The sequence below is a fragment of the Manacus candei genome, unplaced genomic scaffold (genome assembly GCF_025592945.1).
Source record: "Manacus candei isolate 608988 ecotype Guabito, Panama unplaced genomic scaffold, ASM2559294v1 h1tg000024l, whole genome shotgun sequence".
Lineage (NCBI taxonomy): Eukaryota > Metazoa > Chordata > Aves > Passeriformes > Pipridae > Manacus > Manacus candei.
The window spans coordinates 2,282,799-2,302,114 of NW_026138072.1; the positions used below are offsets into that span (position 1 = coordinate 2,282,799).

Below are 19,316 nucleotides of genomic sequence, written 5' to 3' on the forward strand. Positions count from 1 at the left end.
ATATGGAAAATGCTTCATGCCAGTCACCTTCTTCCCACCAGACAGATGGATAGATCCTGTTTGTTACATGAAAAAAACACATCTGTACAGAAGCTTCAACTGGTGATTTAAGGCGTGCATCTGTGGCAGAGCTGAAGCTGAGGGCTTCCTTCACTTGCATAGATGCAGACAACCAGTGTGATTTGTAGCAGCCCACAGCTTTACTGGGTCCACCAACATGCCTGCACCATATCAGCCCTGCCTCCTGAGCCTGAGGTAAGCCCCAGGTCTTCAACTCCAATAGTGTGGTCCATGCTGCCAGGAGAGGAGCTACCAATCCATCAAGCTACACAGTCTTTGAGAGAAAGAACTGCCAAACAGAAGAGCTGTAAAGAAAAAAAACCAACTTTGTCCAATTTCCTGCATTACAAATGACAACAGAGAGACAACCATAGCCACAATATTTAATTAGTCCTACACAGCAATTTTGGACAACCAGAGGCTTCTCAGACCACCATCAGTCCTTCGGTCTTTTCATTGTCCCTCAGCCTGCCTCCCCCACTCTGGCTGAAACTTAAGTCTTAAAAACTTTGGAAGATCTTTCCACCAGATGGCACATCAAGATTTCCTTACCCTTGAGACTTTCTGATACCATTTGTTTCCCACTTCCTTTCACTCCCTCAAATATTAACTCAAGAAGTTGCCTCCTTCCTCATGATGATTAACTAGTGTAATGTTTCCACTGAGGTGCTCAGTCAGCAACCATAAAACTGATATCCAGAGAGCACTGAGGCAAAATAACTATGCATTTTCAGGTCCAATATGCTCAAATAATTTTTCAGGGCAATGGTAGATAAGTTGTTTTTAAATACCATCCTTGAAAACTCCTTGACAGTGAAAGACATTCATCTACAAGACTTGTGAAAAGTTCATGTAATTAACACCCCTACAAGTGACATTAGGCCTCTGGCTGGTATTTTGCAAAACACATCACATGCACATTCAAATGCAACATTCTGAAATTTCTTTAAAAATCCATGCAACAAACAGAGAAGCTGAATGCACTCGCCTCTCTTAGTCCTGCTATATGCTGTCTGGTCTAAGAATAGGGATCAGTTAGCACCTAGGTTTGTGGCCCACATCCAGCTGGACACACAGGCTGCCAATGCATTCTAACATGACTTTGCAGAGTGGAAATCATCTCGTCTGGCCAGTGGGTTTGATTTCCCTGAGGTCACTAGGGCTTCTGAAAGACAGTGCATATGTAAATATAAGTTGCCTAATTACAGAAGTGAAAGTGATTATTTTGCAACAAGCAAAATACTAATTGCTAATGGACTTGTTTCAGAGATCACCTCAGAGGTCACAGGTGCCTAGAAACAAAAACTGCCAACCCATGTCCCGGTCAGCAGGCTCCAGCTCTCCTGCCGGCATCTCCATCACCTGCCACAAGCTGTGTCAGAGGGTGTGAGATGGCAGAGGCCCCTGCAGCACACCCTCTCCCCAGCACTAACAGAAAGAAAAAACTGTAAAGCTGAGAATTTGATTGATGGTCCACCTCAGAAGTGGAACAGACCACTAAGCCATTAACACAGCAAACTAGTACCCAAATCACATGCCTCAAAGTCAGCTCAGGTATTTTTGCCCTAAAAGGAACTGGCATCTAAGAGATGCTTCCTATGGACGCTCTTTGAATAAAACATTAATGCTACTGATGCTAATTGGAAACTAGACACTTCTGCCTCTATTTTGAGCCTGTTTTTTCTAAGAAAATGAAGCTTGTGAGATCACACTTCTCTCAATAACTTAAACTTGATTGCTTATTTTAGCCAAACCAGAACAGAGACTCAGTGCTCTGAAAGATTTTTTGTTTATAGAAGCTTTACAGAAATCAGCCTGAGATGCCAGGCCTGGAGAAAGGGCATTGGCTTAGTTCCCATGAGACACCTGAAAAGCTACATCCAAGAGACCTAAATGTGAGGAAAGACTTATTAAGACCTCACAAGCTATCACGAGATACTGATGCATGGGGGAAAAAAAAGGCTTTATTAGTTCCAGTGTTTACAGATCATTTAAGTTAGTGCTTGTTCAGCAAAAATCCTGCTACAGAAATATGTAACACATGATCTGTAAAACCACAGGAACAGGCAGCAAGACCAGCAGATAAATGCAGTAAAGACAATATTTTCAAGATTAATAGAAAGAGATGGGGTAACATTTCAGGCTTAAGACCTCTTTTCCACTCCAATTCTCCATGGGTCTAAACTGTTAGAGCCTAGTGCTTGATTTATGTATGCAATGCAGGCATATAGTTCTCACCAGGGACTAAAAATAAAGAAATTTTACACTCAGCATCCACAGCTAAAGATAATGGCATTACAAGTTAAAATAAAATTATTCCGGAATAATTTTATCAAGAATGCGAAATCTGAATCCAACTACAAACATTTTTAGTAAAATATGATCCATTGCTCCACCTGTGTCTAAATACTTTCAAGTCCCTAGACTACACATCTGATACTGTGCAGTAAAAGCTGGGAATGGAATTATGGAGTTACAGCTAGTGATAATTCTGGTTCATGGTTTTACGGACACTTTTGGTGTCTGCTAGATACCCTTACTATTATATCACTACTTGTAAGTAGACCAAAATACAAAGTGCATACCAGAAAGCTAATAATATTACATATACTGTGTCATACTGCATGTGTGCAGACAGAATATGATACATTTTCTTTACCACTACACTAGTGTCGCTTATTGCTTTACTATGGGAAGCCAAACCTTTTACTTCAGCTCATTTAATGGATGATTCTATTTAGCACATGTACTGAAAAGAATCAGATTTACCAACCTGCATTTTAACAAAAATAGGTAATTTTTAAGACAGTAAATAAGCTGCAAGAGCTTTATATAGCTGTGGATTAGCCAATAATATTATGCTGACATTAAATGGTATTTACTCAGGGTTTTTTTCCCAATTCAGGATCCACAATACAAATGAATTTGCACTAGTTTTTCCCATTCCCTTAACCTCTTCTTTCAGTCACTGTATGGCAGGACCACGAAGGTAGTATCTAACAGTCACTGCTAGGTATTACACAGTGGTTTCCAGCAAGCCACTGTTTATAAATTTAATAGTAATGTGATTGGCTTCACCAATAAGATACTAGAAAAAATTGGCTAATATTTAAACTAGACTATCAGACACACTAATAATAATAATAGTCATAATAATAATAATTTAAGAAGTAATCAACTTTACCCCAGGGAATAAAGAATCCCTCAAACTAATTGTCTATATTTTAAAATTAATAAATAAAAAGCAAGGAGTATTTAAATCTCAATTCTCGCCTTTCTTCAGTATCACCAAAACCTTCAGCAGTAATTATGCCCTTCAAACATGAGGCTGTAATTAGGGATTACGACAAACAGTTACTGGAACAGAGAAGATGCAAGATGTGGTTTCTGCGAAGTGCTCTGGAGTTGCCTATTATAAAGCAATCAGCCCTGCTGGCTGGAATGGGGAAAGCACCCCATAGCTTGCTCTGAGCAGCATAAGGAACAAAGGTAATGAAAGAAACACTACGGAAACGTCTGTGGAAGCAAGTAATTTTGATAGAGACACTGTATATGACTTTCAACTCTGTCAAATCTGACACTGAAGTTTTTAAAAATTGCATGCCAAGTTTAAAATTCCAAACCCACAAGCATTAACCTCAAATACTCTTAAAGTTATAAAATGAAGTCAACACCTTGCAGGGTGATTAAACCCTTCATAGTTTTAGGCACCACTCTTGCATAGTCAGAGCCATGGCACCATCATTAAGACCTTCAGAGTCTGCTGGACTGGGAAAGATAAAGCCGCCTCTGGTTCTTCAGCTACAAGCAATGGGGCTAGACAGATATCCAATGGCCACATTCAGCAACTATGTTATGCTCTGTGCTTCCTTGGGGAGGATTACACAGTGGCTTTCAGACTAAGAGAGCCTAGGAAGCAACTGACCTGCAGCTCTAGGAAGGAGCAGACCAAAGGTGTGCCCAGATGCTGGGCTTACCTGACGTGGTGCTTCTCTCCATGCACTGCTTCTGAAGGTCCAGGCTCCGCAGCTCCTCTGTGCTGGTGTATTTCATGACAGAGTTGATGGAGGTGAGGGTGCTGATGAGCTGTGAATTGAGAGATCCAATCTGGGAGTGGGGCTCCCCAAAGGCTTCTGCCAATTCACTGTAATTTTCAGCAAGCAGCATCTGCTGTTCCTGCAGCAGCTTCTGCACACGTTCAATGTAGTGGTCCAAGCCTGTCCTCAGCTCAGGCGGAGGCAGAGGGCTTTCCAACTGACCACTGACCGGCTCGTACACAGACTCTACACCAACACCGATACTCCTGGTGCTAGTTGGCACAACTGGCAATGGAGGGGGTCCGCAGGCAATGCTCCTCATTTTCAGACCAACCAGGTAGTTCTCATGAACACTTATCTGTCCAATGCCACAGTCTTTGGTTTTTATTGCAGAGGGCTTGTCAAAGCCAGGGTGGCTGGAAAGCACAGTGCCCACTCCAACTGAACGCATTTTAGCAGATGCATGTATATCCTTCACTCGGCCATCCCCCACTGCCACACTCCGCATCTCCACACTGTCCGTGCTAGTCTGTTTATCACAGCTGCTCAGAGCGGTGTTAGTCCCACAGTCAGCCAGGCAGGCCGCCTCCGTGCTGGTGCACTGGCTCACCATCTCCAAAGCAGTGCTGGTTTGCTGGCTAGCCATGGAAGGCACGGCCATCACCATCGCCTCTGCCCTGGGCACAGCTTCTGTGGACATTTCACGGGACACGCACTCCTTGGGCACGCAAACCACCACATCCACCAAGCAGTCCCCGCAGCCCACAGATCTCACTGCTCCAACCGCCTGTGCCCTCTGGCAGAGGCTTGGCACATCTGCTGCCTCCTCTGTGTTGACGCCTGTCTCACAGATGCTTGTCTCTGTGCCCACTGCCTTATCATGCAGCTCCACAGACCTTCCTGTACCCTGATCTTGCACCTCTGCCCTCTCCCTCACCAGCCACTGGCTCATCAGCAGCTCAGGGCCCACAGCCGTGCTCCGCATGGCAGGTATGCAGGAGGAGCCAATGCTGCTCATCTGCAGGTGGTCTCCCACTGACGAATCAGCAACATCCACATGATCTCCTACCATTTGGTCTCTCGTTTGTATGACAGCCTCCACCATCCTACTGATGACATGGGGCTGAGCCATCATGGCTTTATCCACCTTTTTTCTAGAACCAGCTGCTTGCAACTCCTGTTTTAATTTGGTCATTTCCCTGTCATGGGTGGTTTCCTTTAACTGAACCTCTAGTCTATAAATCTTCTCCTTAAGGGCTTCGATGGTCTGCTGCTGAAGTTCTATCTCTTTCTCAACCTCTGTAGACAATCCGAGCATGGCCTCTGTCACCCCGACCCCACACTCCCTCATTTCTTTCTCTGTCCCCACAGAAACTTCCTTGTGTTGCCTTGCAGATCTGTTGTATATAACCACATCATTCATGTTCTCATCAGCACCCACAGCAACAGATCGGGCTTCTTTTGTCAGATTTTCTCGGTTCACCTGAAGGTTTGCTGGACTTTCATAGTTGCTATCCTGGATTTTTTTCTCCAGGGCTTGCATCTCAGCAGTCAGCTGCCTGAACTCCTCTATCCTTTGAGAGCTCTGCTCCACACTCTCCATATCTTCCTCACAATCTATATACAGTTCTCCACCTCTTCTCACCTGAGACATGTGTTCCCACTGCTCTGCATTTCCAGCACTGTAGGACCGTTTTCTGAAACCGTATGTGTCATTTTGAGTGGCTTTCCTGTGGTTTTTGAGTTCAGCCATCATGTGCCTCTTCTCCTCCTGCAACACTGAAATTTTGACCTGTAGCACAGGAATAGTCTTGACTTGCTCCTCAAGCTCCTTGAGACGCTTGAGGGCAACTGCCATTTGCTCCCTGATGTGCTGCAGATGTACCGGGCTCACATTGGTGACTGGCGTGGATATTCCTGAGCTCATGGGGCTGTGACGAATAGAACTGCCCAAGGAGGAGCTGAAACAGGCACTGTAGTCACCATTACCCTGATAACCATTCTGCAGCTGCTGAGACATGTGACTGTACCCACTGGATCCCACAAAAGAGGGGAGGGAGCTTGTGGAGCCCATGCCTCCAAAGCTGGAAAGCCGCGGCCTGCGGACATCTCCAGGTGTGACCTGCATCATCCTCTCCTGCTCCAGTCGCCTCCGTGTTTCCATGAGAGTTTTGGTTACAAGGAGGTTGTGCCGAGGAGGCTGGGGGGAGGGAGGAGGAAGCTGTTTATTCTCAGGGACAGTTAAGTAGGTAGGAGATACTTCAAAGGAAACCAAGGGTCTTGCAGGGACGGACAAGGTTACTTGACTCCTCGCTGCCAAAGAAGACTGCTTGTTCTCATCACTGTTCGATGAAGAGAGAGACTCTGCAGAGGTCCAGCCACTGCACTGGCCACTAGAGTTCTTGGTGCCCACAGAAGCTGGTACAGCTTTCCTCCTCTTTCGGATATTTAGTTTCTTAATGGTATTCCCCTTTTGTATATCATCCACATACTTCAGAAAATCTAAGTCTAGCTGGTATCCGTAAGGTGTTTCCACAAAATATGGGTCTTTCCGTTCTTTTTCATCTTCTCCATTTATAATAACTTCCTCTTTTTCTGGAAAAGAAGAAACAAAATCAGCATTCAGTAAACTACACACTAACACACAAGCATATAAAGATGGGTCCTCACAGCACGCCAGAGGCAGAAATTGCTGCTGCAGCTCATCGAGCAGACCAACTTTCCGCTGACTGACCCTCAACACTAAATCCTGATTAACTTTTTAGACGTTAATCAGTAGGTTTTCAAATGCTGAGAAGTGCATACCCACATAAATGTGTACACACGCATAAACATAGACAGCGCCTGTTAATGAAGGAGCACAGCCAGTAGCTCAAAGCTGTCCTTGCCCAAATCCTTCCACCCTTCCCGTCTCAAACCCAGCTGTCACACACACTATGTTATTAAGTAAAGACCATAGGATCACAATGTACACGAATCATCCGGAGACAAAGTTCTCTAGAGGGTGCATTAGAGCAGGCGAAGGGAACTCTGACCCTGCTCCTTATGCAACTGATGCCAGTAGACTTTACGCAGCTCTGCAGCTGTTTTATGGCTGTGGGAAGTGCTACCACAAGAGCAGAAACACCAGTTTGCTCTCACCTCAGCTCGTATTACTTCCACCAGCGCCTCTGCCTCTTTCATTTTAAACTGCATGAAGCCCCCATCACCACAACAGGTGGTGGGACCCCCTTTCAGCAGGGTCCCAAATCCCACTGCTGAGGAAGGCTGTAGCCTCGCACAAGAGGAGCACCCACCTGCCCTCCAGATGCAGGACTCACCTGTCTGTGAAGCAATCTAAATAAAACTTCAACAGATCCACTGGGTTTTCTCAGGCTGCATATTTATATGCAGCGCTGCTATACAACCTGTTCCTCCAGGCCCACTTGGCAGGAGAAAAATACGGAAAAAAAAAAAAAGAAATAAAAAGCCAAAAACAACTGTTTCAAGTTATTCGCTGGAGAAATAATAAAAGCCAGCTTTCCGGTTACCTGACTTAGCCACATGCCTCTGCCCCCACACTGCAAATTTTCCAGCCACGTATGGCTGTCCCAGATTCATGTGTCACACGGCGGAGACCTGCCTCCCTCCGGCTCGCTCCTGCTTCTCCCCATAAGGAAGCGCCGTCCGCCCCCGCGCTCCCGCCCCCGCGCCGCCCTCCGCGGGGAGCGCCGCGATGGTGCCGTGCGGGACGCGGACTTAGCTCTGCGTTTCGTTTTTGAAAGGCGAGGCTTGGAAGCCGTGTCTTCTTAAAGGAATATAAGCCTCGGGGAAGGCGGAGGGAGGTGGGGGGGGGGGGGAGAGAACAAAATAAAAAAATAGGAAAAAAAAAAAAAAGAAACTCTCGACTTACTGCAACTACAGGAAGTGACTTAATGTTGTACTAAAAAGGTTTACGGGGGGGGGGGGGGGGCGGGAACTCCTGTTTTTCCAGTTTCCCTGGCATACTTAAGAAAAGCTTTGCCTACAGACAGTATAACTGCTTTCATGGCGATCCGTCATACTTCGGGCTACCACACGACATCCCGAGAAGCCGATGGGAGGAGGACTCTGCTCAGGAAGAACCTACCTTCATCGGTTCGGGAAAAGAATAGGGTGGAGGCACAGACACAGACATGCACGTGTGACAGCCACAGCGGTGGCGCCGACCGGAGCACCTTAGTACCTCGGTTCTGCAGTGAAGACAGACGGTTCGACAGGCACAAACAACCCCCCCGCAGACCACATGATTCGGCTGAAAGACTGGAGTCTCAGTATGCTGTGGTGTTTACTTACAGATACACCCAAAATAGCCATCTAAATACCAGACTGGAAGCAAAAATACATGCATACAGAGACACTTCAAACACATAAGGACACACTGCTTGGCTCCTTACAGCAGAACTGTCTCATTGTCAGGCAGAGAAAAAGTCTCCAGGACTCCCACTGACAAGGAGAGAACTTCTCTGAAGTACTCCTCTTCAGCCCCACATTCAGTGCACTGTTTCCAGACTCTCATCCTGGTTCCATTCCCCAAAGCCAAGCAACTCTTCTTTCCGCACTCCACAGCTCCATACCCTAGGTTGGTCCCTCCTGCACCCTGGGTTTGTCCCCACTTTCTCACTGTCCCTCATCTGGGCTCTTTCTGCCTTCTTCCCATGCTTTGGATTTCTCGACCATTTTCTCTACTTACATCCATTTGCTTGCTCTACCAATCCACACCAAAATCTGGTTATCTCTCACCCCTCATCCCAGACTTGGTTTTAGTCACTTCACCTAGCCCATGTAAATTCAAGCTACATCAGTTCTACCTGTTGTCCCATTTCCCTCATTCCTTTCCTTTGTTTGTCTTGGTCCTTGTCTTCCTATTCAGCAACATCTCCAATTCTCCCATCACTACACCATTGAAGTCAGGCAGCTGCTCTAAACTGTCCTCAGGCACAATGCATAAATGTTGAATGAGGGAGGGAAGAACAAACTCTTTGAAAGTCACAGAGCTTAAGAATTAATGCATCTTTGGAAAAATATTCATGAAATCTCTAAAAAGACATGCAAATCTCATCTTCAGTCATGAGAGCCAAACTGGATCTCAGATGTACTTTTCTTCTGCAGGGAATGGTATTAAGATTGCTTAACAGAAATGTATAAAAAATAAATAATAAAAAAATAACTACAGTGACATTGAAACCCTCACTAAACCTCTCCACAACACATGCAGGCAGTTCAATGTCTTGACAATGAAATCTCTTTGGTTCTCAGCTTAAGCTGGCAGCACTGCCAGGACACAGTGTCTGCTGTAGCACAAGCACAAGAAGGTGCATGGAGCTGACTGCCTACTGCTTCTCCTTAAAACAACACAGTGAGCATTCCACCATCACAATCCCAGTATTATGAGCTGATCTCTTGAGTTGTTTCTTGATACATGAAGACAAACGAGGATGAGGCATGCAATCCACTACCACCAACACAACACTGATGGCAGCGTGCAGGAGCTGTGCCAAGCCTTTGTGCATTTTGCTGTCTCAGAGAAAGGGCCAAAATGGGTGTGCCTGTTAAATGTGAAACAAAGCAAAATGGATGGCTGTTTTGAAGCAATAAAAATGGTTTTGCTGGTTCCAAAAAGAAAAAATCTAATAAAAATGAAATAAATAAGCACCTGGTAAGAGTGCAGCTCTCCTTCTTCTCAGCCCTTAGGTTCTGGATGAACCATGGATGTGCTTACTCCCTAGATTTGATGGGTGAGTACCAAGTGCTACATCAGCAGGTACCCCAGACTGACTTCAGAGGTAGCTGTGTCCATTTCCCTTCATGCCCAGAGACCTCAAGTAAGCAAAAGATTTCTATCCCAACACACAGAGAAATATTGCAGAAAATACCAGGCAGTACAAACACTCTTGTTTTGTGCCTTGTCTCATTCTTGGCCAGCTGATCATGGACACTGCTAAAATTTAAAAAAACCTATTCTCTAGCCTCTGTAGTAGATCAGGCAAATATTAATCACATGTGCAGATGCACAAACACATACACTTTTGTCTGTGAAAATGCTGCAGACACTCTAGCTTTTATGGAATAATTTGAGTTGGAAAAGACGTTTAAGGTCATCAAGTTCAAATGCAATGGACACAAATACATCATGTTTTTAAGCCAATATGTGTAAAGTAAAACACTCTGTGAAGCACAGAGACTTCATTGTGGTACTGTCATTATTAATGTGTTTCTGCAGAAGTATGCAAAGACTTCATTTCCCTCTCCCTGCTACAGGATAACCATGGGCAGGACACAAGCAGCATTTAAAAAATGCTCTCTTCAATTCTCACCTTCTGCACTGCTGGGACTGGCTCTGTCCAAACATTCCAGTCTTACCAACTTCTATTCAATTATATCCTATCCAATGCACTACACAAGAACATCAGTACATTAAAATATTGAGTCAGCCCTACCTGAGTCCACACTAATCATGTCTGCTTTCAGACCAGCAGAACTGGAAAAAAAATAGAATATTTAGTTGACGTGCTTCAAGACTTTTGAGGAAGATGAAAGAAGGGAAAATGTGGCCGCACATTGAGTTTTGGTTCTGGAGGCTAGAAAAACTTTATTGTAGAGCTGCCTTGGAAGGTCCAAAAAGAGCAAAGAGAAGCAAATGAAGATATATTTCCAAAGCTAAAAGTCCAAGAGTGCCTTGAAAAATAGAGACATCACATCTAAAGCCTTCTCTCCCCATCTGATTGCGGTATCTGCTCTAAGGCATTTTTATCTTGGATCTGACTGTTATTAAAGAAGTCTTTTCCATTGAAATACTGTTATGAATAACAGAGTCTCCTTCCAGAGTTATGGTCTAAGACAATTCATAAGGAATGCTGCAAAGGAAAAATACAAAGGCAATAGTTTGCATAAATGGAGTCAGATCAGTATTTTTATATGCTTAACTTCAGTTTGAAAGGTTATCTGGGGCAGGAAAAGAAGAGATTAAAAAAAAACAAACCACTTCTGACTTTTTGATTCCTTACTAGAGAATAAATTGATGGGTTTTCTCCTCCTCCCATCTCCTATACTACTTTTGTTCTTTTCTTTTTCTGTTCTTCTGCATATATAAATGAGCATCAGCCTCACCTTTTGAAACATCCAAAACTCATGAAGCCAAGCACTTTTTTAAAAAGAAAAAGCAGAATAGAACAATTGACCACTTTTCTTTCATTCTCCTTTTCAAGTTTTGGGATGTTTGAATGTAAGTTAAACAAAACAACAACAGCAAAACCTCTTGGAAAGTAGACTTTAGACTTCCACATTCAATTGACCAGCTTTCTGGTCTCTATAACAATATGTAGAAGATGCTTCTAGTTCCCCAACAATTCAGCCTAGCTCTCCATTGTTTTCCAAGGGAGTTGAGGGGTTAATAAAGTCCAAAACCCAAACAATCAACCTAACAGATTTGGTTTTATTTTATTCCAACAACAGAGAGAGGAAAACTTACAGAAATGGCAAGCAATTTCTGTACTTTGCCAGACATAGTAGGAGCATTGAGTGTTTTGTTTTTCCCCTTGCAGTTAAAGCACAGAGTGGCACTGTGAAGCACACCATAGGTGTGGAGCACACACTGCCTGCAGTGTGTGCTCATCTTCCAAAAGGAGGAGAGCCACTGTAGCACAGCAGGCAAGCCACCAAGCTGCCCATGATCATACCCTGATGCTGGGTGCTGGCCTCCTGCAGCACCAGGCTGTGATGCCTGGAAGACCTTGCTCTGCTTGTACAAGCAATGGCACAATTGCCCAGAACACTACACTATACTCTGGATGTGGCTGGTAACACCTCCCTCTCTTGTTCTGCTATGGAAAAACAACCAATAAATACCATCTGGTAAGAAAGATAATCTGTTTTGCTACTGCCAGCTACAGCTATGCCTGGAGCAGATGGGATTTGATTCCTGATGCACTGGCTGTGGTGTATGAGGTACTACAATCCAAATCAGAACTCCCCAACCAAAGAGGGATGACAGACCCTGCTACCAAACCTGCAGTTACAGGTGCAGAGAATTCTCCTATTACAGAGGAATTCCATTTACTGCACATTTTACTGAAGAAATAAATCTCCAGTGTAAAATGTTCTCTGTAAATTTAAAAAATGAGTAGCTGAAAAGAAAAATGAGTAGCAGAAAACTGAGAAAAAATTTATATGTTGTTTTTAGATTACTTTCAAAAATTTATGTGTCAATACCCCAACTGGGGAGCTGACTTTTAAATCTAACGTCTAAATAGTGCTTAGGGTGGGAGTTGTAATCACAAAATGGGGAACAGAAACTTCCCTGATAATAACAACAGAGAAGGGCTGAAGTTACATCACTGTATAATAAATAGGGGTTTATTTCATGATGTAGATGCTCCAGCTCAGATATGTGCAGCAGTAAGCCTTAGAGATGCGAATTAAGGACAGTACCTTAAGTAAACGAACATAAGTAGCATCAAAGTTGAAGAGAGATAGTTCATGTGGCTGCTGTGTTTTGCTTGCTCTGTGAAATGCAAACACTAGGGCACTGTGCTAAGATGGCACATTTACCACGCAACACTGGTAAAAGGAGGAATTTAAAGAATAAATATGGTGTCTTAATACCATACTCTTTCTAGAAGTAGGATTGTAATCATCCTACTTCTAGAAAGAGCATGGTATTAAGACCCCATATTTATTCTTTAAATGAGGAGAAAAGCTCAAAACAATCACAGCCACAATGCAAATGACATTAAAAGCATCACTACATGCCCTTGTAAAAAGTGTCTCTCAAGCTCTCTTACAGGCCCCTTCTAGGTACTGGAAGGCTGTTAGAAGGTCCCCCTGAAGCCTTCACTTTTCCAGGCCAGGCTCAACAAGCCAACTCTCTCAGCCTGTCTTCACAGGAGAGATACTCCAGTCCTCTGATCATCTTCAGGATCCTCTGCTCACTCCAGCAGGTCCACATCCTTCTTATGCTGGGGGTTCCAGACTTGGACACAGGACTCCAGGGTGGGGTCTCACAAGAGTGGAGAAAAGGGGAAGAATCACCTCGCTTGACCTGCTGATCACACTTCTATCAATGCAGCCCAGGATGTGGTTGGCTTTCTGGGCTGCAAACACACATTGCTGGGTCATTTTGAGCTTCTTGCCAAACAACATCCCCAAGCCCTTCTCCCCCAAGCTTCCCTCAATCCATTCTCTGCCCAGCCTGTATTTGTGCTTGGGATTGCCCTGACCCAGGACCTTATATTTGGTCTTGCTGAACTTCATGAGGTTCGCACAGACCCATCTCTCCAGCCTGTCCAGGTCCCTCTGGATGGCATTCCTGCCCTCCTGCCCACACAGCTTGGTGTCATCAGCAGCTCGCTGAGGATGGTCCCACTGACCATGTCATTAATAAAGACTTTAAAGAGCACCAGTCCCAATACTGACCCCCAAAGAATGCCAGTTGTCACTGATCTTCACTTAGACATCGAGCTGTTGACCGCAACTCTTTGACTCCAACCTTCCAGTCAATTCTATCCATCAAATCCATGTCTCTTCAGTTTAGAGACCAGGGTTTTCTGCAGGACAGTGTCAAATACTTTGCACAAGTCCAGGTAGGCGATGTCAGTCAGTCTTCCCTCATCCCACCATCCACTGTAACCCCAAAGTAGAAGGCCCCCAGATTTGTCAGGCAAATTGGTTTGCCCTTAGTGAAGCCATATTGAATGACTGTCAGCAATCGCCTCCTCATTTTCCATGTACATAATTTCCAAGAGTATCTGCTCCATGATCTTGCTGGGCTTGAGAGTGAGGCTGGCTGGCCTGTGGTTCCCCGAGTTTAGCAAAAACAACGAGCCCAGCTCTCACCTTGGTACTAGTGATCAGATGGATGCACTAATCTGGATGTCCCACTCTCACCTCCTCTTCGGGGGTCAATTTCTCAACCACAGAACTATTTCTTAACCTTGCAGAGGAGACTCTGGCTTTTATTATTCTTCACCCTTTGCTACATGCTGTGACAACCAGAACATTCTGGTATCACATAGAAAATGCTCAGAATGCTCACCAGCCAGCTGCTCAAAGGAGCATATATGTAATGAATAGCCTTTTTGATGTTAGGAGAGGGTCTTTCAAGGTCACATTGCCTTTTTTTGTCACACCATTAAATGTTTTCTTTCACATGGTACAAAAAGAATTACCTACAGAATTTATATCTGAATGTCATATAACCACAACTAAAAATTATTTCTGTGAGCTGAAAGCAAAAACTACCTTTCAAAAAAATACACCTCTTAACCCTCTTTTTGATGTCTAAAACTTTTACTTCTAGGATGTCTGAACTGAAAAGGTACAGCTCAAACAGAAGTTCATTTAAACTAGAAAATACATACTATAAGAAAATTGTGCAAATTAATTAACCTTGAATAAAGAATTAATCTTTTTTATGAGAAATATGTTTCTGGGGGAAAAAAAAAGCACAATTGTCTTGAGAATGACTGCAATATGCCCCCTTATCAAAGTTCACAAAATCTGCTTTATATTCTTGACTACTCCCTTATTTGGGGCCAATAATAAATCTCCTTTTCAACTGCTCTCACATTCTGGGAACAGCTCTAGATCTGGCAGCTCTGTGCTGGGATGTCTTGTGTGCACACCACCTCAAGGCTGTTAACCACAGAAACTGAAAACTAAGAGGCTAGTCTGTTTTGCCTCCATCCCAGTTTCTGACTCAGAGGTAGCAAGGGAAATCAAACTACGGGTGGCAGGAAGCAAGGCATGGGTGGGAAGGGATATAGTCACTAGCGTACTGTGTTAAGTGCCCCACAGGCAGCAAGGAAGAGCAGAGCAGAAACCATGGTGGGGCTGCTGCTGTTACCAACAGCACTGACACCTCTGGTAGAAACGACTCTAAAAATAGTGGCAACTTGGGCAAATTGTTGTCACAAATCAGCCTGTGAGTGTCCTGTGGCTTTGAGCATGACCAGCAGGTCCACCATCAAGCAAGTCAGAAGCAGCTTCAGTTGCATTTCACTGTTGCACTTCCCAAATCATTCTCCGACAATGCCACTTTAAGTAATGTCTCATATCAAGAAATGTACCCGAGGAAGAAAGAGCTTACCTTACACTGAAAGCAAACCACTGAAATGGTGACAGGCTGAGACACAGAAAATGCTCTTCCCTGAAAGATGTACATTTCCTCATAGTAAAGTCATCCTCCTGCTCTCTCACTTATCACTGGGAGGAGCAGTGAGGTGTCAACAGTCATCCTTTACTTCCATCTCCATCCTCTTTACTAATGCTGAGAAACTAGATGCCAACATGGCAAGTTCAAACCAGTATGAATTTATTCTTTCCAAGCACCTGATTCCATGTGCACTTTTTTTCATCTTGCAGTATTTGTCTGCTTGAGAAGTGTCCTTCGTCATTCCCTGTATTTATTTCATTCACTTACTACTGTGTGCATGCTTTTTCACATTTGTGACAAAGGAAGTGCATTCAATTTAAAGACACTTTCTAAATCAGACTAACTCAGGCCTGGCAAAATAATGTAAGTTATGGCGAACAGTAGATACCAATCGCAAGTTCCTTGCAGCCTGGGAGAAAGAGATGCAAAGTGATCTACAGAATACAGTAGGAGAGCAGTTCAGTTTCAGACCACCATGGCCCTCCTTTATAAAAAGGCATCTCATTAGATCTGAGCTTCAGACCACCATAGTCCTCCTTTCTGTAAATACATCCCAACAGATCTGGGCTAACCGTGTCAGCCAGTGGTGCTGATGAACACAAGGCCGACTCCCAGTGTTAGTAAAGAACAACCTTGCTATCCTCTGTGTCACAGGAGAAACACCAAAGCTCCCCTCCCTTGCCAGCCCTTGAAAATGTGGCATACCTGCCTCGCTCTTCCAACAGTACATTATCCCTTGTTGTTTTACACCACTTCACTGTCACAATACAAGTGACACAGGAAAAAACAGTTACAAAGTCCAGGGCTTGCATGCACATGGGCTTCACAAAACTCAGATAGAAGTCTGGCAAAGCAAAAGAGGAGCAAATCCCCAGTTTTGTCTCTTCCGTCCTCACTCATCCAAATCATCTCCCTGTGGGGGACAAAGGAGTCATGGATGCAGGCTGGGTGTTTGCCTGAAAATGTCTTTTGACACAAAGGTGCATCAGTGGTACATGCTGAAGCACAAGCAAAGAAGGTTGTATTTGCTTTCTAGCCAAGAACAACTGAATCACAAAACCAAAATATTTAGATTTATAATGTCATTACTCTTATGTGCCCATAAATCTGTGAAGAGGTGAGAAGTGGAGAACAGGTACGTAGGGCTATTGTAACAGGAGTAACCATTGGGAAAGAACCTGGACTCTTGGGATATAAACCTGCCATGGAATATTAAAACTGATTTACAGTTTCAGTTTGGTCTTACAGCTGTGCACAGAATGGAAAAAATGGGAGAATTTTCTTCTGCAAGAATGGTTCAACAAATATTTGTATGTATAAGTCCTGGAAAGACATTGTTTTGTCACATGCTTGCCTCCATAAGGAATATGGTTTATGCTGCATAATCAGCATGATATTTCAAATACCAGGAATTGTTCCCTCCTACTCTTTTTTATATTAATCTAGTACTGATTCCTTCTATGAGATAAGACATGTGCTGCTTTCCAAACTTCAAAAGCATAAGCTATTTGCATTTGCCAAAAAAACCTGAAAGCTTTTTTTCTACATTTAAAATAGTTTGGACAAACAAACTGATTTTCTCAAAAAAGTTTAAAAAGCAATCAGCAGAGAAAATATGGAAAACGTCATTATTAGAATTTTTTCTTTATGTACATTCTAAATAGCTAAAACCAGTGGCTTATAATTGAAAGTCTGTGGAAAAATATTCAAAATTAGTAACTCTGAGGATAACAGCTACCTTTCTGCTTTTGAACCACTGTGTTGTAGCAAATAGGTGCAGCATTCTGCTCCCTTCACTGGAGTTTTCACAACACCAATCTTCCACTAGAAAACCTGTGCTTGTTGAAGGAAACAAACTCCTCTGTATGTAAGGACAAAAACAAAGAGGCTACCAGAGGTGTGTGAAACCCCAACTGCAAACTCCCTTCAGACAGTAGCATTCGTGGGACAACCCAGCTAAACTGGCACTGTTTAAATACAGAAAAAAATCTCTACCCATCTCAACTCAATATCCTATAAGAACATCAAGGGCTGGCTGGTTTCAGCTGTGCTGTCCCAGGGTGCTCCCCATCCTGCAGCACTAGCAGAGCCAGCCACTCCCCCAACCCTGTTCGAGGGTCTCACTCACCGATCCACCGAGAAGCGAACCCCTCGACGTTGCCACGTTTAGTTTTTCAGGAAATTAAGTCTGAAGCACACTTTCCTTTGCCTTAAAGGGAGTGAGTATTCCTGACACATCAGCAGGCAGGGAGCCCAGTGGTTGCTACAGCGCATTTATTTATACTCATTTGGAATTTCCTGAGACAGTCCCAGCCTGGCAGCCAGCCCAGTGCAGCGCCAGTGATTTCCTTCACAGCACTTCACATGCTGTGCAATGCCTCTGGCTCCCCAAGGGTTAAAATACATGAAATGGGCAGCAGGGTAAAAGGAAACATACCAAATTACACACTAAAAAGAGTTAGTTTGGTTGTTTTTTTCTCTCTGAAGAAGACAGATTTAATTCCCAAAAGGCAATTATAAGTTCAGGTCACTTCTCTTCCACCCGTTCTCCTTTCCTCCCCAAGCCCTTCACCCCCACCTCTTATTTCTCACTCCCACATGTGGACTGAGAGCACAGAAAGGTTCATTGATATAATTTGGGGAGAACAGTTACCTCTGTTGTAACTACCACCGCTTGCAATTCTGTCTGTTTTATTTATGGTTCTCAAATGCAGCTTATAATTTGAGGGATAAAAATAAAAAGCTTCCAGTATATGTTTTCTTTTTTGCCCGAAACAGCCAAAATGCACAAGATATACTTGGTGCTAGTACAAGCACTTTCAAAACAATGGACAAACATATCTGATTTTTTCATATTCAATTTTCTTGTTTCCACATAACACCAAGTATAGGTGTTAGAAGTAAGGATAACTGGGATTTCAGATGCAAGAAGAGTCACTTCTCAGCATCATAAAAAGATCCCCAAAGCCCTCAGCTCCATCTCTCTTCACTTCTGCATACAGTAAAAGTTGCTGTAGGACAGCCAAACAAGGACTCTAAAAGTAAACAGACAGGGGGACAGACTAATTTAACAAGGATAAAGGTCCTAAGACTTCACAGGACTGAAGGAAAAGAACTTTATTATGATGCCTTCCATGCAGATTCCCAAGAACAGTTAAAAAAGAAACAAAAAAAGAGACGTGAATTGTCAAAACAATTTCCAAGATCAGTGCAGATTAGAAGAGCTGTGCTTCAAGCAGAAGCAGGATCTTCTGCTGAAATAACAGGAGAGAACTCTAAGTCCTCCACAGTGCCTTCAGCAAAAATGGTACAGACTTCCAATAAAAGTATTTCCTGAATATGTGTAATGGCTTCAGTGGTATTTTATACGAAGCAAAGTAATATATAATACTTCCAGGCATCAGCTTTTGGACTATAAAGTAGGTCCTGCCCTCTAGATAATTTTAAATTTATTTCCTTGAATTACAAGTCATTGATGTGTATGGTATAAAACATGAGCTTCCAAAAAAATCCGAAGAAGGTCTGTTGATGTAGCCAACTTATCGTATGTACGGACCACAAAGGTACTGAATTTTAAGTGAATTTGGTTTGGTCTCTGCTCTAATCACACCATCCACTAAAAAAAGCAGCTCTCCATAAAAAATTTTTTGGGAACAGCTTCTAACCATGTTTTGAAGTTTCCCCTAGAAGACAGAAAAACTCTAGGGCAGCTGAAACCCAACCCATGCTTTCAGTTCAGGAAAAAAGCAAAAATTCAGCCCTTGAAACACTGTGTGGAGCCTGCAGCCACCACTTTGTGCTCACTGGCCTTCAAGCCCCATCTTTCAGCCAGCCAGGTGGGGACAAGCAAAGTACAGCAGCACTGGGTGTTACTGGTGGGCATCTCTAGCTCCATCAGCAGGTTAATCACACCAGGCAGGGTAGAACATGAAAAGACCCATCTAGTTTTCTGTTGTGAAAACAAACATGACATCTGGAATAGAATATGAGGAGACAAAGGTATGCCAGAAAATTCTTCTCAAGAGTTAGGATTCTGCTCAGAAGAAATA

General features: G+C 43.5%; 1 protein-coding gene across 11 annotated transcripts in view; it reads right to left on the minus strand.

The window, feature by feature from the left end:
• Positions 1–19,316, minus strand: part of KANK1 (KN motif and ankyrin repeat domains 1) — a 129,007-nt gene that overhangs the window by 19,929 nt on the left and 89,762 nt on the right. For 7 of the 11 annotated variants that reach the window (XM_051788457.1, XM_051788461.1, XM_051788459.1 and 4 more), the window contains one exon: positions 4,038–6,692. In XM_051788457.1, coding sequence (XP_051644417.1) covers positions 4,038–6,692 — 2,655 coding nt within the window. Of the gene's footprint in view, positions 1–4,037; positions 6,693–7,627; positions 7,784–8,205; positions 8,292–19,316 lie in introns of those variants that run through there. The other 4 variants (XM_051788464.1, XM_051788454.1, XM_051788456.1 and 1 more) reach the window with 4 other exon arrangements.